Source organism: Melozone crissalis, unplaced genomic scaffold, assembly GCF_028551555.1.
Source record: "Melozone crissalis strain CALT ecotype California unplaced genomic scaffold, PUWL_Pcris_2 ptg000002l_1, whole genome shotgun sequence".
Lineage (NCBI taxonomy): Eukaryota > Metazoa > Chordata > Aves > Passeriformes > Passerellidae > Melozone > Melozone crissalis.
In genome coordinates this window covers 19,761,735-19,785,342 of record NW_026535780.1, presented here as the reverse complement: position 1 = coordinate 19,785,342, position 23,608 = coordinate 19,761,735, and the positions used below count along the sequence as shown (strand labels likewise).

General features: G+C 38.6%; 1 protein-coding gene across 2 annotated transcripts in view; it reads left to right on the top strand.

Annotated features, from left to right (window-relative positions):
- Window positions 1–4,972: 4,972 nt before the first annotated feature.
- TRIQK (triple QxxK/R motif containing) overlaps window positions 4,973–23,608 on the top strand; it is a 57,590-nt gene continuing 38,954 nt past the window's right edge. Inside the window, exons 1-3 of one of the 2 annotated variants that reach the window (XM_054295963.1) lie at window positions 5,005–5,048; window positions 6,989–7,084; window positions 22,910–22,990. In XM_054295963.1, the coding sequence (XP_054151938.1) occupies window positions 22,930–22,990 (61 nt within the window). In that variant the 5' untranslated portion in view covers window positions 5,005–5,048; window positions 6,989–7,084; window positions 22,910–22,929. Of the gene's footprint in view, window positions 5,049–6,988; window positions 7,085–22,909; window positions 22,991–23,608 lie in introns of both variants that reach the window. The other variant, XM_054295955.1, reaches the window with a different exon arrangement.

Below are 23,608 nucleotides of genomic sequence, written 5' to 3'. Positions count from 1 at the left end.
GTTTGTGGGAAGAAATGGTAAAGGGTGACTTTTCTAGTAAAAAATCAATAGAGCACACATTAAAGATATTAAGAAACAGTGAACCCAAAAAATAGCTATTATTGAAGACACGCTTTAATAAGGTTTTTCTGGGAATGAGAGTGAGCCACGGAGGCTTTAAGGTTTTTGCCAAAGCTCCAGTTAGGAGGAGAAACTCATTTTTTATAAAAAAATGAGAACAAAAATATTGGCCAATGGCAAATAACATTGGGGATGGAATTAAAAGAGTGTTAAGAATCCACTGCTGGTCTGGAATCATTAAATCATTTTTAAATTAAGCCAAACAAAAAATTACAAGTGATACTTGGAAAGGTGAAAAGCTTTATTCCAAAAACTAATGTTTTGAAACTATTATGGTCACTGCTTCCAAATGATTCAATGCAGTTTGCCAATGCAAAGCTTTGACAAAGCACATGCTTACTTGTTGGATAAGAAAGTAACTTCCAGGATTAATGGCATGCTTTAATTCTGAATTTGTCACTGATGGGATAATTTTTTTAATAAATCATGCATTCCTATCATCTGTGTTTTGGAAAGCATTTTGATAAATTAGGCAGACTGCAGCAGACACCTGTAAAAATTATGTGAGAGCTGATGGAAACTCCTAGTGATAAGAAATCTTAGCAAAACTTATATCTATTTTTACATATTTATTTATTATATATATTTATTATATTTATTATATACATTTATATTTATTATATACATTTATATTTATTATATATATTTATATATTTATTATATACATTTATATGTATAAATCACATATATGATTTTTTTGAGGTAAGTGGGGATGTCTAAGCATCCAAATTTGCTTCATAAGAAGAGAAAATCTCTATCATATAGAGAGATGTGTTCATATTGTAGAATACAAAAAAGGAGTTTTTCCTTTTTTATTCTTCAAGGTTCCCAAACAAATCACAGCTTACTTGTGTCTTGTAATAGGGCCTGTTCCAAAGACCTTTGATGCTTCCTATTGACTCAACAGGCTTTGGATCTGGCCCTAAAGTAGTAAAACCTTTGTGGAATGTTTATAGATAACCACTTACTCCATGCCAGCTTAAGGAAAGCAAAAGGAAATAATTTAAATGCATCTTCCAGTGACATAAGTCTCATGAAGAATTAACTAGGATGAGCACTTACTCTAGCTGGTGCACTGTCGATTTGAACAATGCAGACAAAAATAATAATTAAAACATAGCTTCATGCTGAGATGAAACTTTCAAGAGTGTCTACTGTGTTAAGCTTATGATTTTTTCTGGTTTTGTATTTGCAAGCATAATTACGTCCCAGAGGCAACAGGAGCTAGAGCTTGTCAGTCCCCATTTCCCCCTCCGATAGGAGATTAATTTCTTTACACAGAAATCCAAAAATTGATGCCAGAGCAATAATAATGTAAACAAGTCTTTTATTCTTTTAATCTGGAATGCATAATTTAATGGCATAGTTGTATAAATAATGAAAACATCACATCTACTTTAGACAACTAAGGGTAAACTGAAGGTAACATTTAATGTAGTATTGATTGACCGCATCAACCAAACAACGGCAGACATCTGTATGGATGACAGCATTTAGGAAAATGCTACCAAGTCTATCAATACAGATTAAGTAGGGGTGGGATGGAGCAGACTTGATGGCTCAGAGTCCTGGTAATGGAATACGAAGCCTTTCACCTCCAGCACACTGACTTGACCAGCCTAGGTCAGTCTGTCACTGAAAGTCATTACCATCAGAGGGTTCAGTGAAATGGGTTTGTCCTAATGGCAGCCTGCCTGTGTCACAAAATGCACCATCTATCATGACTGACATCATGGTGAGATTTTCAGCTGGAAGGCTGGAAGGAGAGAGGATGGGCTCCACAACTCTCCTATCCTTGCAGGAAGCCTGGGTAAGGACAGTTGTCTGGGGCTGTGCTGCAGGGATTTTAGGAATGCCTGATTTTAGGGATAGTGGTGTCAAGCATGATAGGAGTAGGCACAGCACACCAGCAGCATGAAGTTACAGTAGCTCTCTTTTGGATAGATTTGAGAGAAACAGTGACACATGAGGAAAGCAAAACGGGTATTAAAAAAAAAAAAACCAACCAACCAAAGAAAAAAGCAGCAGAATTCAGAATTCTTTATTAGGCAGAGGTGAGAAATGACATACAAAAGCTAAGTGAAAACAAGATAAGATAGGAAGAAAGGATTTGAAAATGAAGGCATAGTGTGTACAGAGCCAGCATAGGGAGACATTGGAGAGATGCAAAGTAAGGAATTACATGGATAATGGGATTAGCTAAGGTGATTATTTCTTTCAGTAGCAGTTCTGGTTGGATATGAGATGAAGACTGTATCTGTCAAAAACACCAGAAATTACATTGTTAGGAGTGACAGGAGCATGAAGAGAGTTTTAACTTTGTGGTTAGATGGGGAATACTGTACCTTGTAGAAGGTCTGAAGTAAGGTATTACCTGAAAGTTTCAATGTTAGACTGAATAGTAGCCCAAATCAAATAGCTGTTTTAGTGGCAATACTGGCTACACTTCAGTTTAAGTGATGGGGAAAAACTCTTACTTGGTGATAGCAAAATTAATAGAACAAAAATAATTAAGAACATTATTTCATACCTTTGAACTTAACCTGGTGTTTAGACATACAATAGGAAACATCAGGTTAGACAGCAGACAAGTTGTTGCACTTCAGGGAGATAGTTTCCTGTATGTTAATTTAGTCTCTGTTGTCAGCTTGCAACAAAGATGTTGAGCTTCATTTCCCAACCTTTTACCTAAACTAAGTAAACTCTAAAAGCTCAGGAATGGCTTCTTGGAGCTTTGCAAAAGATAAATAAAAAAGGAAACCTATTTTCAACGGGCTCTACTATGCTTCTGTTAAGAAAAGTTTCACAAATCAGAAACTTAAAAATCACTGCATATGATGAGGACAAAAAGGGACAGATTCTTGTCAAATTGTCAGAAGAAGCCAAAGATCTCATGAAAGAATGAAAACAGGAGGAAAACCAGGAGAAGGCAGTAACTCAAAACAATGGCTGATATATTTCCTTTAAAAAATTGTGAGATAAAACTATGTAATTTAAAAATACATTTGGAGTTTTACACTGATCTGATCCAGGGATTTGACAGCAAACTGATGGGTGTGGCAAGATCAACAAAAAATCCTCTCTGATTCACATACATAGCAGTTGCAGTCACATAACAGTAATGGTACTTCTATTACTACCTGTGAGAAACAGATTAAAAATATCCTAGGACACATATACTCCACCCACGCTGCTTCTAATCCCACAAAACACAGCAAGCTTGTCAGTAGCACTTCATTGTCTAAAAGTCACCGCCCTTCTGACCATTCCATTCTGACCGCTGTGAATCATAATTTTTTTCTTGCAGAAAAATATTGCAGTGGGAAACAAACAATTTTCCCATAAAATGAGGATTAAGAATGAAGACGTGAAAAAGTGAAACTAAAATGATGAAAACATCTCAGTGCTTATAGAGCTCTTTTTCATGAAGTCATAATTTCTTATGTTTTTTTACAGATTAAGTATTGAGGCTGCTGGGCATACACAGTTTATTACTTAGAAGAACAATTGAGTAGTGAAATGAATATTGTGATTAGGTCAAATTAGGTGAAACTGAACTAGAACCAGATGTATTTTGCTACTAAGACTCACATGGACAAAGTCCTCAGCAGTGGTTCAGATAATACAAAATAATGTAGCCAAGAACACTAATCCTGATATTTCTTAGTGGAATTTTTCTGGCTGTGATTCTACAGTCAAAAATCCCATGTAATGCCTGTTTGAATATGATTGCTATTTTTTTCGTAATACCATATGCAAAAATCCATGAGCATAATCATGACTTGGGTTTAAGTAAATCATATTAGAACAATCATGGAATCAAAATGAAATATTAAAATATTTCACACATATAGAGTTTCTGCCCTACGATTAGGAGTACGGATGAAATAAAATTATTGTTGAAAAATCTGAACACTGAAAAATCAGAAGGTGCCCACGGTGGTTGTGGCAACTCCAATTCCAGAGAGGGACAAGATTTCTCAGGAAGAATACGTAATGTTGTGTCCAGTGAATTGACACATTCGAAGCAGCTAAACATCTTCAGTGTGAGATTTCTTGACAAAAGAAAAGGCTACAAAAAAGGTATTTTGTCTCATGACTCAAAATCAGGACAGGCTATTCTTCTATGGAAGCTGTATCATTTAAAGCATCTATTAATCTTGCTATAGAAATGGCTGGAGAAAACTGTGGTTTGGTATGCATGCAGGACACACACTCTGAGTAATAATTTCTCTGCAAGCTCATTTTCCACTGCATATGCATATAATCTAGAAAGATGGGAAAGTTCACCTGTGTATGGCTTTCACTTCCAAAGTTGCAGAGGTAAACAAATTCGAGTATTTCTTTTTCTGTGTATCTTTCCTTACAAGGGAGTGCAACACTTGGTCATCAAGTGCCATTTCGCAAGAACCAAGGCATGCACTTTCAACATTAATCAGTAAACTGTTGAGAGTCAGAGGCTTGCTTCTTGCACAGAAATAAAAGAATTATCTGTTGCAGAAGACCCAGCACCATCTCAAGGTATCCGCAGAATTACCTGTTGGGAGTTCATAATTTCCCATGTGTTTTGTTTTTAGGACTTTTAATCTAAGTTCCCACTTGGCTTGTGATGATGGGGTGCTGGAACTAGATGATTTTTTATGGTCCCTTCCAACCCAAACCATCCTGTGATTGTACAATGTGAAAGTGGCTAATTGCTTTTCGCTCTACAAGTCTGGAGGAACCCAGCACCGTGCCTGGGAAACCCTGCGACACACCGAGTGCCACAGGGGAGCTGGAGCCGCCGCAAGCGCCGCGGGGCCGGGACACAGCGGGCGGGCCTGGGAGGCGGGGACGCTCGGGCAGGAGGTGGCGGGAGCCCCGCTAGCACAGGAAGTCGCCCCGGCGAGGGAGGAGGGAGGAGGCGGAGCTGTGCCGCTCGGCCCGAGGTACCGCGCCGCGTCCCGGGGCGGGCGGGCGAGCGGCCGCGGCCGGCGGGCCCGAGCGGGGCTGCCCTGGCCCCGGCCCCGGCCCCTCCCGCGCCGCGGGGGCGCCGCCATTGGCCCACGGGCAGGGAGCGCGAGCGCCGGCCGCGCGCGCGGCCGGCCCGCTGACCGCCGCGGGCCCGCCGTGCCATTGGCCGGCGGGAAGCGCGCGGCCCCGCGATTGGCCGGAGCGCGCTGTCAATCCGGGCGGCCCCGCCCCCGGAGCGCCAGCGGGAGGGACTGGGGTGGGAGAGGGTCGGCCGTGCGGCTGCCATATTGGGCGTGGGCGGGATGGCTGCCGTGCTGCGTTGTCCTGCGGTGCCCTTTAGTGTTCCGTTTCATCGTGCCGGGCCCCCTCCACTGCCAGGGCTGCTTTTCCGTGCTCGAAGAAGTACGACCCTGACTAGGCAGCCAAACTGAAGGGAAACAAACCCCTCACTGAGGTGTTCTCGGCGGGGCCGTGATCGAGGCTGGCCCAGGCATGCAGCGGAGCCGAGCTGGCCGAAGCCTGCAGTGCCTCCATGGGAGGATAGCTCACGGTTTTCCATCGTGAGCGCGACTGCTCACAGGCTGCCGGCCTTTTGTTGGGTGTTTGTGCGAAACTCTGTCTTGTCTGAGGTTTTAGGGTGTCTGGAGCTGGACAATCCGCTGCTGTGTGTGTGCTGACTGCCCACGTGCAGTGAGACCGGGCCGTGTAGTGCTGCTGGATGTGTTCGGCTGGCTGTGGGTGTGCAGTAAATCTGATCCAACCCGCAGTGTTGAGCTGGCTGTGTTTGCCTTATAGGCGTGATGTGTTCCGGGTACATTGGACGTCTTTGTGTTCTCTGCAGAGGGCTCTGGTCATGGCTGTGCTCAGAAAATCCTGGACAAAAATATGTGAGAATATGTGAGCTGCGAAAGCTTCTAAATGTGAAGTGTTGGCAGGGGATTCTCTGCCACACTGTTGATGTGGCTCTCAAGCTGCTCCACCTTCCATCAGCCCACACAGTTACAAGGACAGATGATAGTAGTATCAGAAACCCCCTCTGAAAGAGCCTATGGTGTAATTGGGCTGTATATGCAGCACACACCTTCACACTCAGCAATTCAATTGCATGTCATAGGTTTTGAGCTCCTTCCTGTGGGGCCCAGGCTCGTTCCCAAAGAGCTAATCAGAATGGAAGCGTACTTGCTATTAAAGATGTATTTCTGTAGTGGAAAACTGTATAAAATGTTTAAAAGATAGACTAAATTCTACAAATGCGGGGAAAATTGATCCATTTCTTAATGGGGGACTGACTGCATTTTGGCACGTCACCCTTGGCTGAATCACTTCACTCTTTGGTACAAAACTGGCTGGAGACAAGCCATTGTTCAGAAAATAGCTTCTCTGCTCACCTAAAGAAAAATTTGGCCAGTTTTTTTGTTGACATGATTGTCTTTCATCATTCATTAATACAATTTATTCTCCAGGAATAATATGTCATTGTGAAAGTTGGAAAGATGTAAGTCTACTTCAGATATCATTTATGACTAAGTCTTCCAGCAAAACCTGCTTGAGCAGGAATAGATGAGCACAAGTAGATGACCTCAGAAGGTCCATCAGCAGCCTTGGGAATTCTGTGAATTTATGTAACCAAGAAGAGATTACCACAATGTCCTACAACTAATTTACTGTGCTTAAAGTAGTATTTTGTATTTGCAAAAACAATACAGAAAATACTTTCTCAATGCAAATGTGGGATCTCTTCAGACATCTAGGTTTTGAAAGATTACTTCAAATCAGATTACTAAAGCAGAGCTGCCTTTCAACAGTGATAGACTTCCTTATGTGTTTAGCTTTAAGTCTTACACTGAATTTTATACAAGGACGTGTATGTGGCTTTTATAAAGTCATATAAACAGGACTATATGTTCCATTTCAGGTACAAGCAATTGAGTTCCAGAGTTTATTACTGTATCACTTTGAATGACCAGGATTTTTCCATACATTGTTCCTTAAGAGCATACTTTAGTGAAAGGTAATACACAAGGAGATAAATACTTTCTTCATAAAATCGGGAGTAAAGGCAATGCCTTTATTACTGATTTTTGCTTGGTTAGCTGTGGTCTTTTTTCCATGAATTTGAACTATGCAGAGTAAGTTTATGTGCATTGGAAGTTGCTACACTCACTTCTGCCCATTCTGGATTTCGTAGCTGTTAGACTCTGCAGCCTCTTCAGATTAGGAAGCCAGTTTGTGTGCCAGTTTGAAAATCTTCTACCTCACTATTGGTCAAAAATACAGAAAGAAGTCTAGTCATGTAAGCTAATATTAACCTCTGGTACCTCTCAGGCTATTGTTAAGATTTACTTAATTCAAATATTTCAGCCAAATTCTTGCCGCCCAGTCTAAAGCACACCTGAAGCTCAGTGTATACTTTATGGCAGTAGCTCCAGAGAACATCCAGAAAACAAGACAAAAGGTGTTTTCTTTGGATTCTATTTTTGCAGTGCAGTGTAGATACTGTTCTTAAATTTTTCTGTGAAATTTGTTTCTCTAGACCATGAATTAGTTTTAGTTAGATAAATACTTTTCAAGATTAAAATTGATACCATGAAGAATAGTTACTGTTAATCACAGTTAGAATTTTAGAGTTTCTGTGAGTTTTTATCATGACTAGGAAGTTGTTGGGTTTCTTTCTTTGGGATATTTCCATATTAATATAAATTTTGCATTAAGCAAGGCAAGCTGTGAATTACAGGAGAGGATACGAGCTGGGCTAATGTTCCAGAATTGGATTGCTTATTAAAAATCACTCTGTTAAGTACTTGTGAAGAAAAAGTGAGTTATTATGTTTACATGTTAGGAGATATGCGAAGAGAATGCAACATAGGTGATTGTAAGATGTAGACAAAGAAGGCAGTCATTTCCATTTGCAGTAGGAGTCTCCCCCAGTCCTCTGACTCTCATACAGTGCAACTCTTGTAATGCAGTTACTCCTGGGAAACAGGAGTGTGAGAGTCAATGTTTTCTGACCCAAACTCTGCCTTAAATTTTTCTGCTCTTGTGGATTTTTTCATTTGCTTGCAGGTTTACTTTGCTTGAGGAAAATATGTGAAGAGATTTACAAAATAAATACTAGCTGATCATTTTTCAAAATAAAAAATGAAGTGCTTTTCAGTGAATGGCTATCCTCATTCCAAGTGAAGTCTGCAATGATTAAATATGAAAATGATCCATGGTTTAAATTAATATAAAAAAATTTCAGGAGATTATTACAAAGATTAACATTTTTAATGTTTTAATAGTCCCATAGTTGATCAATCATAGGCACAGTGAAACTGCTTTTAGTTAATTAACCTGATGATCCTATATATCAGTGCAGTATTTGTAAAACATAAACCTTGTGGCATGGTTGGTAGAAGAGATGAAGAAACAGTGTCTGTTATAACTCTTTAATTATCAGGTTTATTCTTGAAGTATTTTTTGACACACAAAGTAAGCAGGTAACAATTTTTTTTCCTTTTGAAAAGAAAACAGGAAAGAAAGGTAGTTCTAGGAAAAATGTGTTTGCTGTAGAGTAAGCAGCTGTTGTTGCCTGTAATGACAAACATAGATGGTCACTGGTGTGGCTGTGGAAGAACAATGTCTGTTTGCAGTGTGTGTTCTTGCATTTGTGTTTTCAGATAGAACTTGCATTAATGCAGCTTTAATATTGCAGAATTATCTGCAACAGCCTATGATTCCTGATACATTTTTATTCTTTAGAATTTTGTTTGAAGGTCATGGGAAAATGTCATGGAATTCCAGGTGCTTTTATATCACTAGCTGTGCACAGACACCCCTGTAATCAGTGAGTTGAGTAAATACTTGAGGCATTCCTGACAGGGACAGTGCTAATTCCTTTGTTTCTCATTTGTTTTGCGTTTTTTTAGCCACAGGGCAAAAGTCATCATTAGTGATTTTTTTTAAGTTTGATTCTGGCTTTCTAAACACACACTGCAGTGATACAGTGGAGCTTTGCACAATACAGCTTATTGTGTCCCGAGATTTTTTGCAGTTTTAAATATAATACATGCGTCATCAGAATATTGTTCATTCATACGTTGTGATTGTTCTTGTCATCATCCTTCACTGAGTGTGATTTACAATCAAAAAAGAGGCAGATTTGGGAAGAAAGGCTGATGAATTAGCCAATGTAAACCCAGAAGGGTTTGTAAAGAAGGATTGGAGATAAGAAAGGAAGGCTGCAGTAGGAATCCAGGGCTAGACGTTGAGCTGGTAAAATGAATAAATAAGGAAAGACTGTTCTGACAGCAGAAACTTATGGTGGAGAAGTCACGGGCAGAAAGGACAAATATGAGAGGGGAAAAGAGCAAATGATGGCAGTAGGTTAGTGTTGGGAATGATAGTTGGAAAGTTAAAATCCAGAGGACAAGCTGAAGCACACAATTTTCTACACAAACTTTTTAATGCTGTTATTTCTAGTTTTAGGTAAGACAACAAATTAAAAATGGGGTTGCATTTTCTGTAGTTTTTTGCCTCTAGCTAGAAAGCTAAATTAGTTCTCATGTATTTCTGTTAAAATAAATAGTGAAACAAAGTAATAACCTTTTATGTCAAGAGCTGTTTTTTATATTGGGGAAACAGATTGGCTTGCAAGTGTAGTAGGTTTCGAAGTCTCAGTTGTTTTCTCCCTGGCTGTGGTGTGTGGTGTTAATGAAGAAAAGGTTACGTTTACCCATGATGATTCCCTCTAACATTTACATTATCAATCAGCCTGTGTAGCTTTTTGTGCTTTTATCTATTGTGTTTTCATTGTAATCTTTACGTATGAAGTTCTCAATTCTACAAACTCTTATGCTGAAATTTATTCACAAATGGCTCTGACAGATGTACTCTAGAAGCCTTAAATGCTGTAGTTAAAGATGGTGCCAGCTGGTCGCTTCTCCCCACCCCTGAGATTGCAGTCTGTATGGAGGAGCAATACCTGCACCTCAGTTCATTTCCCTCACCTGAGCTCACATTCCTTTTAGGGGGCTGTGTGCTGATGTGGAGGCTGGGAATCAGATCCTGAGACCTGGGCACAGAACATATCCCCCTTTGTTGTCCTTCCATACAGCCTCCTAAACTGTGGCAGGAGATTAAGCACCTGGGTCAGCAACATCTTAAAGCCTCTCAGATACCCAGGGCTTGTTGAAGAGACTCCTCTGTGGTTTTGAGTTGAGTATGTTTAAAACTTTTTTTTTGAAATTACCTATATTTTCAATTTGTCATTGTATCAAGTCAGTGTGGAGGATATTTCCAAGCTTGGCTTTACCATATCACCACCTCTGCTTAAACTCTGACTTTTGTCTGCTTTTAGAAGTGATCATGCCTAAAAGATTATATTAAAAACCATAGATCTCTCATGTAACATATACGCTATAGAAATTGTTTAGTACGTAGTGTGGTGTTCTCATTGTGTGAGGAGCTAGTTACACTGCCTCCAATTAAGATTGCATCACTTACTTTGCTGCTAGACCAGATTTGTATTACTTAGACTCTTGCCAAAAGGAAATTGTTAACCTGAAGCAATGGATTACTTGCTTTGTTTTTGTGTCTTGGCTGTCAAAGTGAAAGCACACTATTTATATAGCTAACATTTGGTTAGGTCCTTGATTTATTGTTATGCAACTAAAATGAATTCTAAAATTCAAACTGTACAGTAACAGTAAAATGGATAAAGAGCTGCTGAGCTGCCAGCACTCAGAAGTAATGGCTGGGAGGCCACTGGCAATGGTTGAGAGCCTGTGGGGACTTGTCCCAGCATTCGCATCAGGTGTGATGTGCTTGTTGTTTTGGTCAGTTGTCTGTGTGTAAACATACAAGCAGAGTGGCAAAGGATGAATAGTTCAGTGATTGCTGGATTGCTGAAGAAAGGATGAAGTTTAGAGCACGGCTGAGATCATGTTAACATGAGTCTGTTAGAATGTAGTTCATGTGCATATGCCAAGGAGCAAGGAATGCTGGATGTGTATGCAGAATGGAAAATTCTTATCTTCTAGAGGTGTGGCTGAGGAAAGACTGAGAGGTTTGTGAGGAAGGTCCTGTAGACAAAGGGGATTCAAGTGCAGGGCAGTGTCAAGAACGTGCTGCCTAGAAGAGGTAGAAGCATAGTTTGAATAATAAGACCAGTGTGGGAACGTTGCATCTAGTTTTATTTTGATGGAAAACATGTCCTGAAAAATTTGAAAGCATGATGAAGGTCCTGAACAGACTTAGTTCTGTTCGTAGAACTGCCCTTGGGAGGTGGGTTTGAGATTGGGTGCACGCTTGCCATGGTGTTTCTGACCACACATCTGCCTTATCTTGGCCAGCTCTGTTAGCTCTCCCTCCCACCTGGTTGCTGCAGAGGCCCTCCTGCATACCTACTGTTTAGTGTCCCAGGCAAGGCTATCCTGAATCTGTTTGAATTTGTCATTTCTTCCCTTTGCAGAAGACATGAAAAGCATTGTTTCTGTTTTGTTGTATATATATATATATATATATATATATATATGCAGCATGAAAAGCTTTAAAGAATATGGTTTCTTCAACAAATTTGAGTATTAGTTTAATGGTGCTGCTAAGAATTGCAGCAGCTAATAGTTTACTGGGTTTTTTTTTTGTTCTGAAATCATGAAATGGTAAAAGCAAGGGTGGATGTTGCTTTCCTTGGAATTTTTTACATGCTATTTAATTTATGAATGAATCTTCCTGTAATTTGGAATGAAAAGGTTAATAAAGCATTGTTAGATTGATGCTTACTTTTTATTCTGAAAGATAGGATAATATTAAAGCCTGGGTTATTTTGGTGTCTTTCTCTGTATACAAAGCTAGAGACCAGAAGGCTAAACAGGAAGGGTGTTCTGGAAAAAATATTATAGAGACAAAACCTATTGAAAAAAACTTGAAACTATTTTCATTTTAAGTACACCAGTGGGGTTAAATAATACTAATAACTTCTGTTAGAGAAACAGATCATAATAATTTAAAACTAAAGTTTCTGGCACACTTGCTAATATCTTTTATGGCTTCATTAAAATACATCTGAAATAATTTACAGAGCAAGGCTTCTGGGTGAATTCTTACAGTTCTGCATGGGAAGAGTGCCTGTTAATCTTCATGCATGTTTATATAGACCCATGGAAATTATGATGTAAATGTGGATGCTGTACTAAAACATAGCCATATATGCAGAGTAAGGAATTCAAAGCATTTGTATTCTGTCATTTATTGCACACAAGTCATGTATATTGTATAAGCTTGGTTCAATTCTGTATCCTGACCATAGAAGGGCACTATAGAATATGTACTCTACCTTGAGGGGACCTTGAAGGGAAGGGAGTAATGTGTGTAGGAAAAAGCCCAGGGTGATGACTCTCTTACCAAACTTGTCTCTTTCCTGGTTTTGAGCCTTCACATTTACACACATTGCTGGAAGTAGTGAAGAGCTGGAAGGGTGTTTCCCTTGTACTATACTATTACACATTTAATTTACTAACCTTATTAAAATAAATCTATAGGTCAGTGTGGAAACAACTGGCACAGCTGCAAAGCTGAGTGCATGGGATAAAGTCTTCTGAAAGGTAAAAGAGGAGGCAATTTAGCTTCATTTTCAGAGTTGACCCAGCTCTCCTTAAACTTTTATAGTTACTTACAGAGCTGTACTGCTGTTGACACAGTAGTGGCCAGACTGGGCAATTGTAGCAAGAAGGGAACAGACCTGCCATTTCTTGTGATGCTGGTGTGTTCTTAAGAAAATCGATCTGAACTCATTTAACTGTATGCTCTAGAAGGTTTTTCATTGTTGTATGTCATTTACAAGGCTAGATTTCAGGCAGTGCAATCACCTTCTCCTAATAAAACCTTATGGCAGAAGCACACATCCTGCTTTGACTCTAGCCAAGGGCATGTGCAAACCCCTTATCCTGTCACCCAAGGACTCCCTAGTGCTTAGAGAGATGCACTCGGGAAATTTGAGCAAATGGAGTGGATTGTCATCTGCCATTTTATCTCAGGCTAGATTCCGTAAGAAATGCTCACAAACTGCTTTTCAAATTATGTCTTTTAGCAGTCTCAAAACTCTTTTGTTTGTAACTAGTTTGACGTATGGGAATCTCTCATCAGAGGTATCTTTTAGGCTAGAAAAGGCCAACCTTTAATGCATTAGAATTCAGGATCTTAAAAAATGAGCCATCTTCTAAAGCAGCCACCCATAAAAAAATGTTAATTTTGTATTTTAATACTAGTTTTATGGTAAATAAAATTTCATTCATACTGAATGACTCAAAACAAAAGGAATACTTTTTTTAGTGTTTCTGTCTCAGTGTCATCTTTTCTTTTGGCATTCTTCTGGACAATGAACCCTGAAGCGAAATCTCTTCCTTATGACCTGCATGCTGTTCAGGAGCAGAGGAAAGAGATGGGGCTGTAGTCTGCTCCCACCCGGTTCCCCTTAGTGGGAAGAGCCATGAAAAGAGCCCAAACAGGCATTTGCACAAATGGTTTCATCCAAGATCTTCAGCTGTTCACATGACTTTCTATTTCAGCTGATAGTTTTCTGCTGGTTGATGGGTTTTCATTTTGCTGCCTTTCTTCCCAGCTGCACTCCACAAATTTCTCTGCCTTAAAATGAGGCAAGGAAACAGTTTACCAGGTTTTCTGATGATCATCAAAGCTTATTTTTTCATTTGGTGCATATAAAGGTTTTAGCCTGATTTTGATCCATTCATTTAATTCAATCTTTGTTCAAGGTTCAGATTGTAGATAGATATCAATGATCTTACACTCCCATTTTTGCCCAAATACAACATAAAGCTCCCAAAGAGATGGTATCATGTAAGCTATTACTTTATTCTCTATCTTAAAAATCATTGTCTTTAATGGGATCTCTAGGTAGTTTTCAGGAGAGCCAAGTCTTGAGCAATTTAGATAAAATCTGCAGAGAGTGTGCTTGGGCTATTGTTTTGAACAACTTGGGAAACTACTGAGCTGATGTTATTTAAGCCATATTAAACTTCTCACCCACGTATGGCCTAATCCTTGAACACCAAGTAGGACTTGGTTTTGAAAATGCTGCTGTTAACATCTATGGGTCTCTATTCACTAAGGCTGACTATTAAGCTCATTATTAAGTGTTGTTGGGCTGAATTTTACATTTTTTCTGTTAACACTTAAGTTAGCTACTGGTTATTTACTGGTTTTTATCTCAATTTAAAAGAAAGAAAGTACAAAAAAGATACATTGTGTTAAGGCTGATGAAATGCAGGCCAGCTTTGTGTTCTGATCTTTATGGGGAAGATCTGCATCTGGATGCAGTTCTATGCCATGTGTTGCAGGAAGACCCTCCTCAGTCAGGGATGTTGGACCAGGTGACCCACTGTGGTCTCTTCTAACCTGACTGATTCTGTGACTGCTCTGTCTTTAATGACCTGTTGAGTAATGGAGGAAAACGTAAGTACAAAACCCACCAAATTAAAACTCCTTATACTTCATTCTTTTGCCTGGTGACTAGATTAGATGTTGCTGTTGTTTTTTTTTAAAGCTGAATTGATTTCCTGAATGCTCAATACAGCATGTGAAACAAAAAAAAATTGCCATAAAACTATTTTTCTTCATTCATAGATCAGCCTTTTTAATACTTATTGAGCTGCAGTAGCTTCAGAGAAAGGAAAAAAAATGTGCATTTGTTCTGAATGCTGGATGGAGAGATTACCTGAAGTGGTGAGCTTCAATGGGCTCTTCTGAGAGCGAGCAGCACTTTCGGGGCCCAGAGCATGCTTGCCACCATGGCTGATGGAAGTGGTGAAGGACAGGTCTTTCTTTGGAGATCTGAATGCTTCTTATTACTTCAGAGGGAGTCCAGGGACAAAGACAAACGTGGACTGAGGGCACAGGGTTTTATATGGGGGAAAGGGGTCGATCTGAGCATCAAGGACCAGGTGAATGGGGTGGGGTTGGGGGGGGCAGCCAACCCGGGGAACCAGTAGGGAAATAGGAGTGGGAGACTGCAGCAAACTGGGGCCAGTTCTCACAGATAGGTGAGAACGGGGTTGAACTGGGGTGGAACAGCTGTACAAACCAATAGAACTTGAGACGTTACCATGTCCCTGCAGAGGCCTGTGGGAGGGAGGCACTTCTGACCCTAATCTTAGAGAGGAGTTCCTCATTGCCTGCTTCAGCCTCTCCAGGGCCGAGGCGTTACAGCTCTGGTGGCAGGCCCTTGGGCCTCCAAGATTATCCTTTAAGTCTTGTTGTACACCAGGTTTAGTAATGGAACTAATAATTTGGTTTTGCTGAAGTGTTATGATTAGGTTTATGTGGACTCAAGTATTATTTGCTGCTGTCATTTGTAGAGTGCTTTCAACTTTTTCAGGCTTGCTCAGGGTAAGAAGGGAAGCACTCATTTGGCCATAAACATGGTGTCCAGTTCTGGCAATTACTATGACTTGAAGTCATATGATGGGATATGGTGTGATAATACAGTGAAATATGTTAGAGAAGGGCACATTTGTGTGCCTGCCAGCTTTGTGCCTGCATGATGTATTTGTGACTATTTTTTCTTCTGGTTTTCAGTTATCAAGATAATTTTATTTGCCAAGAGTTGCGTTTCTGCTTGAATGATAGGCATATTCAAGGCAAGTGGATATCAATGTTAGAATTAATGGAGAAAAATTAGGTGGAGACTTAACCTCACATGGTTTAAAAAGTTTGGGTTTTTTATAAATAGTGTGAGCATGAAAAGAAAGAAAAAATTACAGCAGTTTCAAACTGTCTTGTTCTGATATATTACTTTAAAAAACTATTTCAGCTTTTAAATAATTTGCTCTGAAATATTTTGGTTTTAGTAGTCTTAAGGTAAGGCAAGTGAAAAGAGAGGCAACATAGAAATAAAAGCATGATAAATATGAAATTGCTACCTGTTCCAAATTTTTTGTGTGTATTAATAACTTTAGAAGTTACAAGATTTATTTTCAATAAAGGTCACTACCCCATTTTGCAATACTGAAAACTTTGTGAATCACTGTTCTCTGGATGGTTGAGAACTGTAGTTTAAGATGGATATACTAAAGGGAAGGATAATCCCTAAATACTTCTTCTCACTGGAGGAAGAAATCAGAATTTAATTTCCATCAAAAATGAGCCTAAGCTTAAAACTCTACAAATGAGAAATTAACAAGTGTGTGTAATTGAAGCATTCAGGCTTATAGCAAGGCCATGGCTTGTGGCAGTCCCAGGAAAGAAGTAGCATTTAGGAAAAATAGAACTTTTGTCAGTTCCCACAACTAAAGAGGGGAGAACAGAGGGCTTAATTTCTCATTTGAAGAAGGGAAAGAAGTCACTCTTCCCTTGCTGTAACACCTAGGAGGGCAAAACAGTCTCTGAGACTTTGGAGTAAGACTTCGGTAAAACCATATGGGACAATTGCATTTGAGAATGGCAACTTTGTAACTTACTGCAAGTGAAGTGCTTAGGCAGACTTAGCTGATTTTGAAATTTAAGGTCTTTAACCTCTAGCTTTATACTGTTATTTAAGTTAGTCCCTACTTCATCAAAGGAAATGAGTGCTGAAGGGGTAGGTGATGGGGATCAAAGAGGGAGTAAACCTGGGATTTAACTGAACTGCAGAAGTGTCCTCTGCTGACATGTCAATTACTGAGACAGAGCAAATAATTGTTTCTCATTGTTGCTCTTGACTCTATGAACTTCTGACTCTTGAGGCAGAGAGCTGTGCTTCACTCTGTTTTGTGGGGTGATGGTGGTGACATCCTCCCTACACCTCGCGCCACAGAGGTGTCTGTACAGCGTCTGCAGGTGCGCCCATGGAAGCTGTATCCATCCTTGGTGGATCTGCCTCTGGGCAATGGGGTGGTCTGGGTGTCCATTCTTCTATCCATTTCAGCTCTGATTTCTACCATAGTCCCATGTCCTTCTCTTTCCCCCAGAAAATGTTTAGACAGATTCCATTATTTTGAAGAATGTTTCTCTGAAATATGGTGTCCATTATTGTGTAATTTTCCCTTTAGTGGAGATTGCTCTTTTCTCTGTGAAGTACTGCATTTTGAATTGTCTGGCAAGGCAGAAGTGAACTATGTGTGTGCTTTTTCCCCTTCATGAAATTCTTTAAGGATATTTTCTTGACACATCAGTGCTATCATAGATTAATAAAAATGAGGGGGGGAAAGTTCCTCTTTGGACATTAGGAATTTTAAATTCATTCAGATGAAGATCTATCTTCATATTAAATAGAATATATGTTTCACACATGCTATAGCTCTACACATCTCTGAAGTAAGTAGGGAATCTTCTTCTGAAAGCATAACAACCTAATAATGAAAATAAAATGTAAGGTGTATAGAATCACTACAGTTAGGAATATTCTTCTGCAAAATTTCCTATTTTTTATAGTAAGAATAATACCCATTGCAAAATAGATCTCTTCTGGGTAAGTAGTGCTTTTATAAGTGTGTTTTGGCCTACTGCATTTTCATCCTGTAGAAGCAGAGGCAAACTATACTCTTCTGGGAATGGAAGGAACCTTTTAACATTTTTAATAGCCTATTTTTGCTTAAGAAAGCAATTTTACATAAATATGAAGTCCTTTTAAAAAAATCTTATTCAGGTTTTGCCACCCTTGAAATGTTCACTCTTTTCCTAGCTGTGAGTACATTTAAGGATAATCTTTTCAACTCTTCAGATGTTTAAAAACATTCCATGTTTAGCAAAATTATGTGGACTCTTCACTAGGTGAGAAAATGCACATATTTGGGTGTAAATAATCCCACCAAATTTTAAGCAATCTGAAGAGAATTAGGAACATAACAAGAAAGCAAGATTGCCAGAGGTGATTTGGGCTCTTAACTATTGCATTTCTTTCTTTGCCCATTGCAAAGGGAGAGGAGATAACCTCCTGTGTAGCTTGTGTGTCTGAGTTATGTTCCTGAAATTTAGGGACTAATCTGGGTTGTTGATTAAATTAGTTTTTCAGAATATATTGCTTTAGGATTTGGAGATGTTCCTGAGGATATGCTCAAAATTCCTATGAACTATTACCTGTTTATTACTTTTGTTAAATAAATGCAGAGCTTATTTCATGCAGTTTGTAGGTGTTGTATAGCTAAAAAACAACAGAGCATCTCCTTTCCCTGTAGTGCAGAGAGTACTAATTGGAAGTAACAATGTGTGTTTTGTTCCTAGTGTTTACATGAAACTATGAAACAGCCTCATATATGTCTGAGTAAAAGTTGTAGTTCCTTTATGGTTTGAATCTTGGGATGTGATACAGTGTTTCTTCTCCTTGTGTAGAATGTTGAAATTATTTTAATATCTGTTCTGACTGGAGTTATGGATCCTGTGGTTTTGATTAATTTTCCTAAATTTAATTAAATTTAAATCACCTTTGCTGCTTTCAAGGTTAAATTAAGCAAAGAAGTATTGCATTTCTTTTATTAACAGAAGAATAAATAAATCCCCAGATAAAGCAGAGATAGATTCTGCAAGAAGCAGCATGGGCAGGGGACTCTTTCCTTGGAAATAATAGTCTCATTCTTCTTTGAGAGAGACTTTCCAGAGGAATGGAGCACTACTGTAAGGCTTACCAAGAGAACATGAATGTATTTTGTTTGTCGAAGTTTTGTTTTTTAAGGCTAGTAATAGTAGTAAAGATTTTTTAATTCTTTTTCTTGGCTACAGTATGGTTAAATAATAAATCTACATTATTTTAGCAGCTCTAGGCTGCTTCCACTGCTGTGTAGACAGACCTTAGTTACTGTACTTCAGCAGTACAATAACAAAAAAGCCAATTATAATAACCAGCAGCAACAATTTCCAAAATACCTATGTGCAGATGGCTTCCCACTTTAAATGTAGTGCTACCAGTTCTTTGAGATAACTTGATGTTTCCAGATGATCTGATGTGCTCCTTGAATTTTACCTGAGGTAGATAAAAGGCTATTTTTGCTTTCTTGTAACTTGCAAATATTTTACTATCCATTAGTTATTAAACTATCAGCTATGGAGTTAACTCAGAGAAGACCAGTTCCTTCAATGATATCAGTAAGTTTTCATGGCATCTTTGAATCATGTTTAAGAAGAATCAATTTATGAGTTCAGATGATCAACCTGCATTACATCCAACAAAACAAATAAAAAAAGAATTATGTTTAAGGTGGATATCTATTTGCAATTAAAGATGAGGAACTTCTGCATATATACAGATGCCAAAGACTTGGTTCAGTAGCTTTACATTCTGTAGTGGTTCTTTCCTGTCCTGAAGTTATATTTCTTTTCTCTCAGCTGACTAACTATATCTCAGCTACAAAACCAGTAATTTCATTGATTATTTCTTTAATGTTCCCACTGTTAATATTTAGGCAACCTTGTGGGAGAGTGCAGACATGCTGTCAGATATCATGCTGGGAAAGTTTGTACACATGCAGATATGCATGTCTTGTGAGTGTGCACTGATATACATTTTAAGGCTTATCATTGTTATTAATCATTTGTATTGCACCAATAATGTACAAAGTGCAATCTCTATAGATCCTATTCTTATTTTTTATTAGTATATCTAAAGTCATTTATAGTAAGTTTCTATTTAATTAATGTAATTTCTTCAATTTTTTTAAACTGGTGCAGAAAATGCTATGTATGCATCAAGAACAGTGAATTGGGATTTAAAGTGTAGCCAGACCTTGAGTGGAAGTTTAGGACTGGTTTTTATCTCACCAAATGCTATTGACAGTTAGAGGTTATAACAAGCAATTTATCAGCCACTGCTTAAGAGTAAAAGAAGAGTTTTCAGTTTTTCAGAATGGGTAATTTTCAAAGGTGAATTACTAGAGGGAAAGCCAAAGGGGGTGAAAAAAATTGTGAAGGGTACCACAAAAACAAAGATGTCTTTTGATCTTGTAGCATCTCTGAAGCAGAAGTAAACAAAAAATCACTGGGGCCTCACTTTGTTTTCTTGAGACCATCTTTTATAAAAGCTTGGAAGTTGAGGACAGCTCACATTGCTTTCATATTATCTGAAATTACTTGTCAAGTATTTTCAGTAAAAGCAGTGATAAGCTCCTTTACATGGTTTTTTAAATGGTTGTGTGGTCATTAAAACTTTAGGGATTTGAAGGCTTGGGATGCATGATGCAGCATGATGCGCTGCCTTCCCCTTTGGTTTGGCAAAGAAATACAGGAGGAATCTCCAGAAGATCCTCCATTTGCTGCTGTCAGAAGCAGCAAAAGGGTCAGAGACCTGAGTGTAAATTTCTTTTGCAGTAAAGATGACCAATTATTGTAGGATGACCACTCCTATTTTAAATGGGGAAGATTACTTTTGTAACTCAGCAAAGGTTTCAGGCTTTTTTTAAATCAAAGAATGGTTAGAAAGTTGCATTGAAAACCACTCCTACAGCAAGGTTCATAAATTATAAATATTACCTCTTATTAATCCATATTTTAGTTTAAATCTACCTCATGGCAAGTTGCCCAAGAATGTGGGATTCTTTACAAGAGAAGGTGATGAGCCATAGTCCCCAAGGAATTAAATTGTGAAAACAATCTCAGTTTCAAACAAGCTAGTATAGATCTGTTATTCCCTTTCCACATCTATCACAACACATTCTAAATTGTGGCTGATCTTCTATGCAAATAGCTGTCTTATTAGACACTGGGCTCTGTGTGCCAATGTCTCCATGGGTTTCTCAGGCATTTGCTATGTAACCATCAAAGCAGTGGGAATGAATGATGATGATTGCATCCCCTTGAAGAACAAAGAGGACTCGAGGTTCTAGATGCCAGAGTTGGTGACACTGAGCCACACAGGCAAACGCCAGTATCTCTGTGGCTTATTTTAAGTCAGGAAATAATCTTTGCCTGTGTTTTCTTCTTCTGTTGTATTGGCATTGCTAAAACTGCAAACATCTTTCACAGCTGATGTTTTGTTATAAACCATTAGTATACTATGGAAATTGCAAAAGGCAAGTCAAAACAGTCTCTTAGCAGTGGCATAAAAAAGCCAAGATCTAGTTTTGCAGTGTAAAAATGTATCTGTTACCTCCTCAGTTAACTGAAAGTTCAAATTGTACTTTTATTTTTCCATTCTAATTATTATGATGTGAATGTTATGAAATACAACCCAATCCTGTGAAGCATAATAGAAGAACAGATAAAAATAAAATAATAAACTTTGTGGTGTTAAAATGCACAAATAACTAGTGGGCATCATTTCTGTGGCTATATTTTAAATCATGTTTGAGGCTATGGAGAAAATAAATTTGGGATGCTGGCAGTAGTGTTCAGCAGTGCCATGGCATGCTTTTTGGGCCGTGATTTGGCATCTCGGTGCCTTCCAGGGTTGCACTTCCCAGAAAGTGTGCCTTGGCAGCAACCAGGGACTCTTGTCTTGCTGTAGCACAGCTGGTTATGCCTAACAGAAAAGTACAACTCTTGCAGATAACTCCATGGCCAAATGTGCACAATCTGCACATGGTTTGTGGCTACCCAGGATGATTCAGCTGAAGTTTGCCCTTGGCATGCTTCTCACCAGGGCCAGTTGGGAAAAGGCAGGGGTTGGCTGCTGTGCATCTTCAGTGCTTGAACAGTAAATCTGACACTTCTTGAAAACATCAGGCCTCTCATGAGTGTGGGTGTTTATGTTGGGACTCTTGTGTTGTAGAGGCAGTCAGATGGTGGGGCTTATCATCACTGTGGTGAGTAATGTCTCCAGCCCAGCTAAAATGGTTCGATCCCAGTGTTTTGAGCAATAAGCATTACTGAAACAGCCAGTTATTTCATAACCAGGGAAAAAGAGGTGAAATGAGTGTGTTTGTAGTATCTGCCACTTGAGAGGCAGCTCTGTGAGGGATGAATATAAAACCATAAGGTTTTGCATGGTAAAAGATACATCAGGAATTTACTAGAGCAGTGTTCAGATTATGCTTGTTCAGTTACAAGAATGGTGTGGAAACGCCAGTATACCAGAAGGAACATCTTTGTATGGATGATTATGCAGTTCCTTGTGCAGTCCTAGTGTCACCTCCTTGTGAGGATGTGTGCAACATGGCTGTGCAACATGAGAATCCCATTCAAGAATCTGGCTGCTTGTTACTGAAATGCAATGAAGGTAATTTAAACTATCAATACCATGCCTTAGAGGTGAAAAATGCATACAGCCCCAGCTTTCAGCTTTTGTTCTCCATTTCCTATTCATTCACAGATATCTAGAGCCCATGGCAGGAAAATAAGAGAGAGTGGGGTTGCTGTATTTTAGGTATCTGCTTGTCTGCAGGTGGTTTTCCTGAGCAATTTCACCTGTGGATGCACACAGCCTAATCCTGCCTCCGACTCCTAAGTGTGGTGTAAATGTATTTTCAATAATGGAAACAGCTCACAATACTACATTCATTCTCTGGTTTATTAAATAAATAAATTATATAGGAATATAATTGGTGGTCCCAAATGCTGAATTACAGTGGTACCAAATGCTGAATTACAGTGCAATCAGTTTAAATCCTTTCTTTTTTCTTTATTTTCATTCAAACTAACAGGCATTCTGTAATGTTAATAACTCATGCAATGGAGAAAAAGGTATGTTTAGAATGTATCTAATAGTCTTCAGAATAGTGATGATTAACTCCAGTGTCTCATTGTACTCTGGGAAGGCTTATGTCTTTGTGTGTAATCATGTAAATGTTGCTTGTTACCATTTTTCTGATGTTATAAGCAATTGATTTTGTTAGTAATTTATTTAGGAATAATGTTGTGGTTTTTGTTTTGGTTTTTTTGTTTGTTTTTTTTTTTTTGTTTTTTTTTGTTTTGTTTTTTTTTTTTTTGATACTGACAGTGATTTTTGGATTGAAAACAATGGGTAGAAAAGATGCCTCCGCATCAAGGACTCCTGTTGACCAGTACAGGAAACAAATAGGTAAGAGTTTGAAAGAAAAGTTTGTGTGCCTAAAATAAAAACATAACTTTTTTTTTTCCCAGCAAGGCCCACTAGTAACAAAACATAGCATTCCTCTTTAAATCTTCATTTTATAAATGCTGTTGAGTAAGTCATTCAGCTTTCTGAAGACAGTATTTTGAGTGACTTCAGATAAAGTATATGCTGTGTGTTTGGAAACACTAGGGAAATTCTGCAGCAAAGTGGCTTCACAATGTTTCTGACCTGTTGGAACTTTCCTGATTCTCCTGTTTATCTTTAATTTCTCACACTAATGGATGTATTAAACATGGTAATTTTTTTCCTTAGGACTTTTTCTATCCTTGACTAATACTTATTTAGATAAATGTATACAAAATATGTACATGCACACATGTACCTTCATGTAGATACATTGCAAATGCAAATCCCTCTTTCTTTGCTTAAATACAAAGGTGAGTTATTTTTGAAATCCATGTATGAGGATTCTGTCTCTGTATGTTAAATAATATAAAAGAGTCACAGTATTTTGAAAGTTTATATATAAAATGAAATACTTTAATCTGTACACAGTTATTTAAGTAAATGACTTTGTTTTGCAGTTGCTAAGCCCACACATCT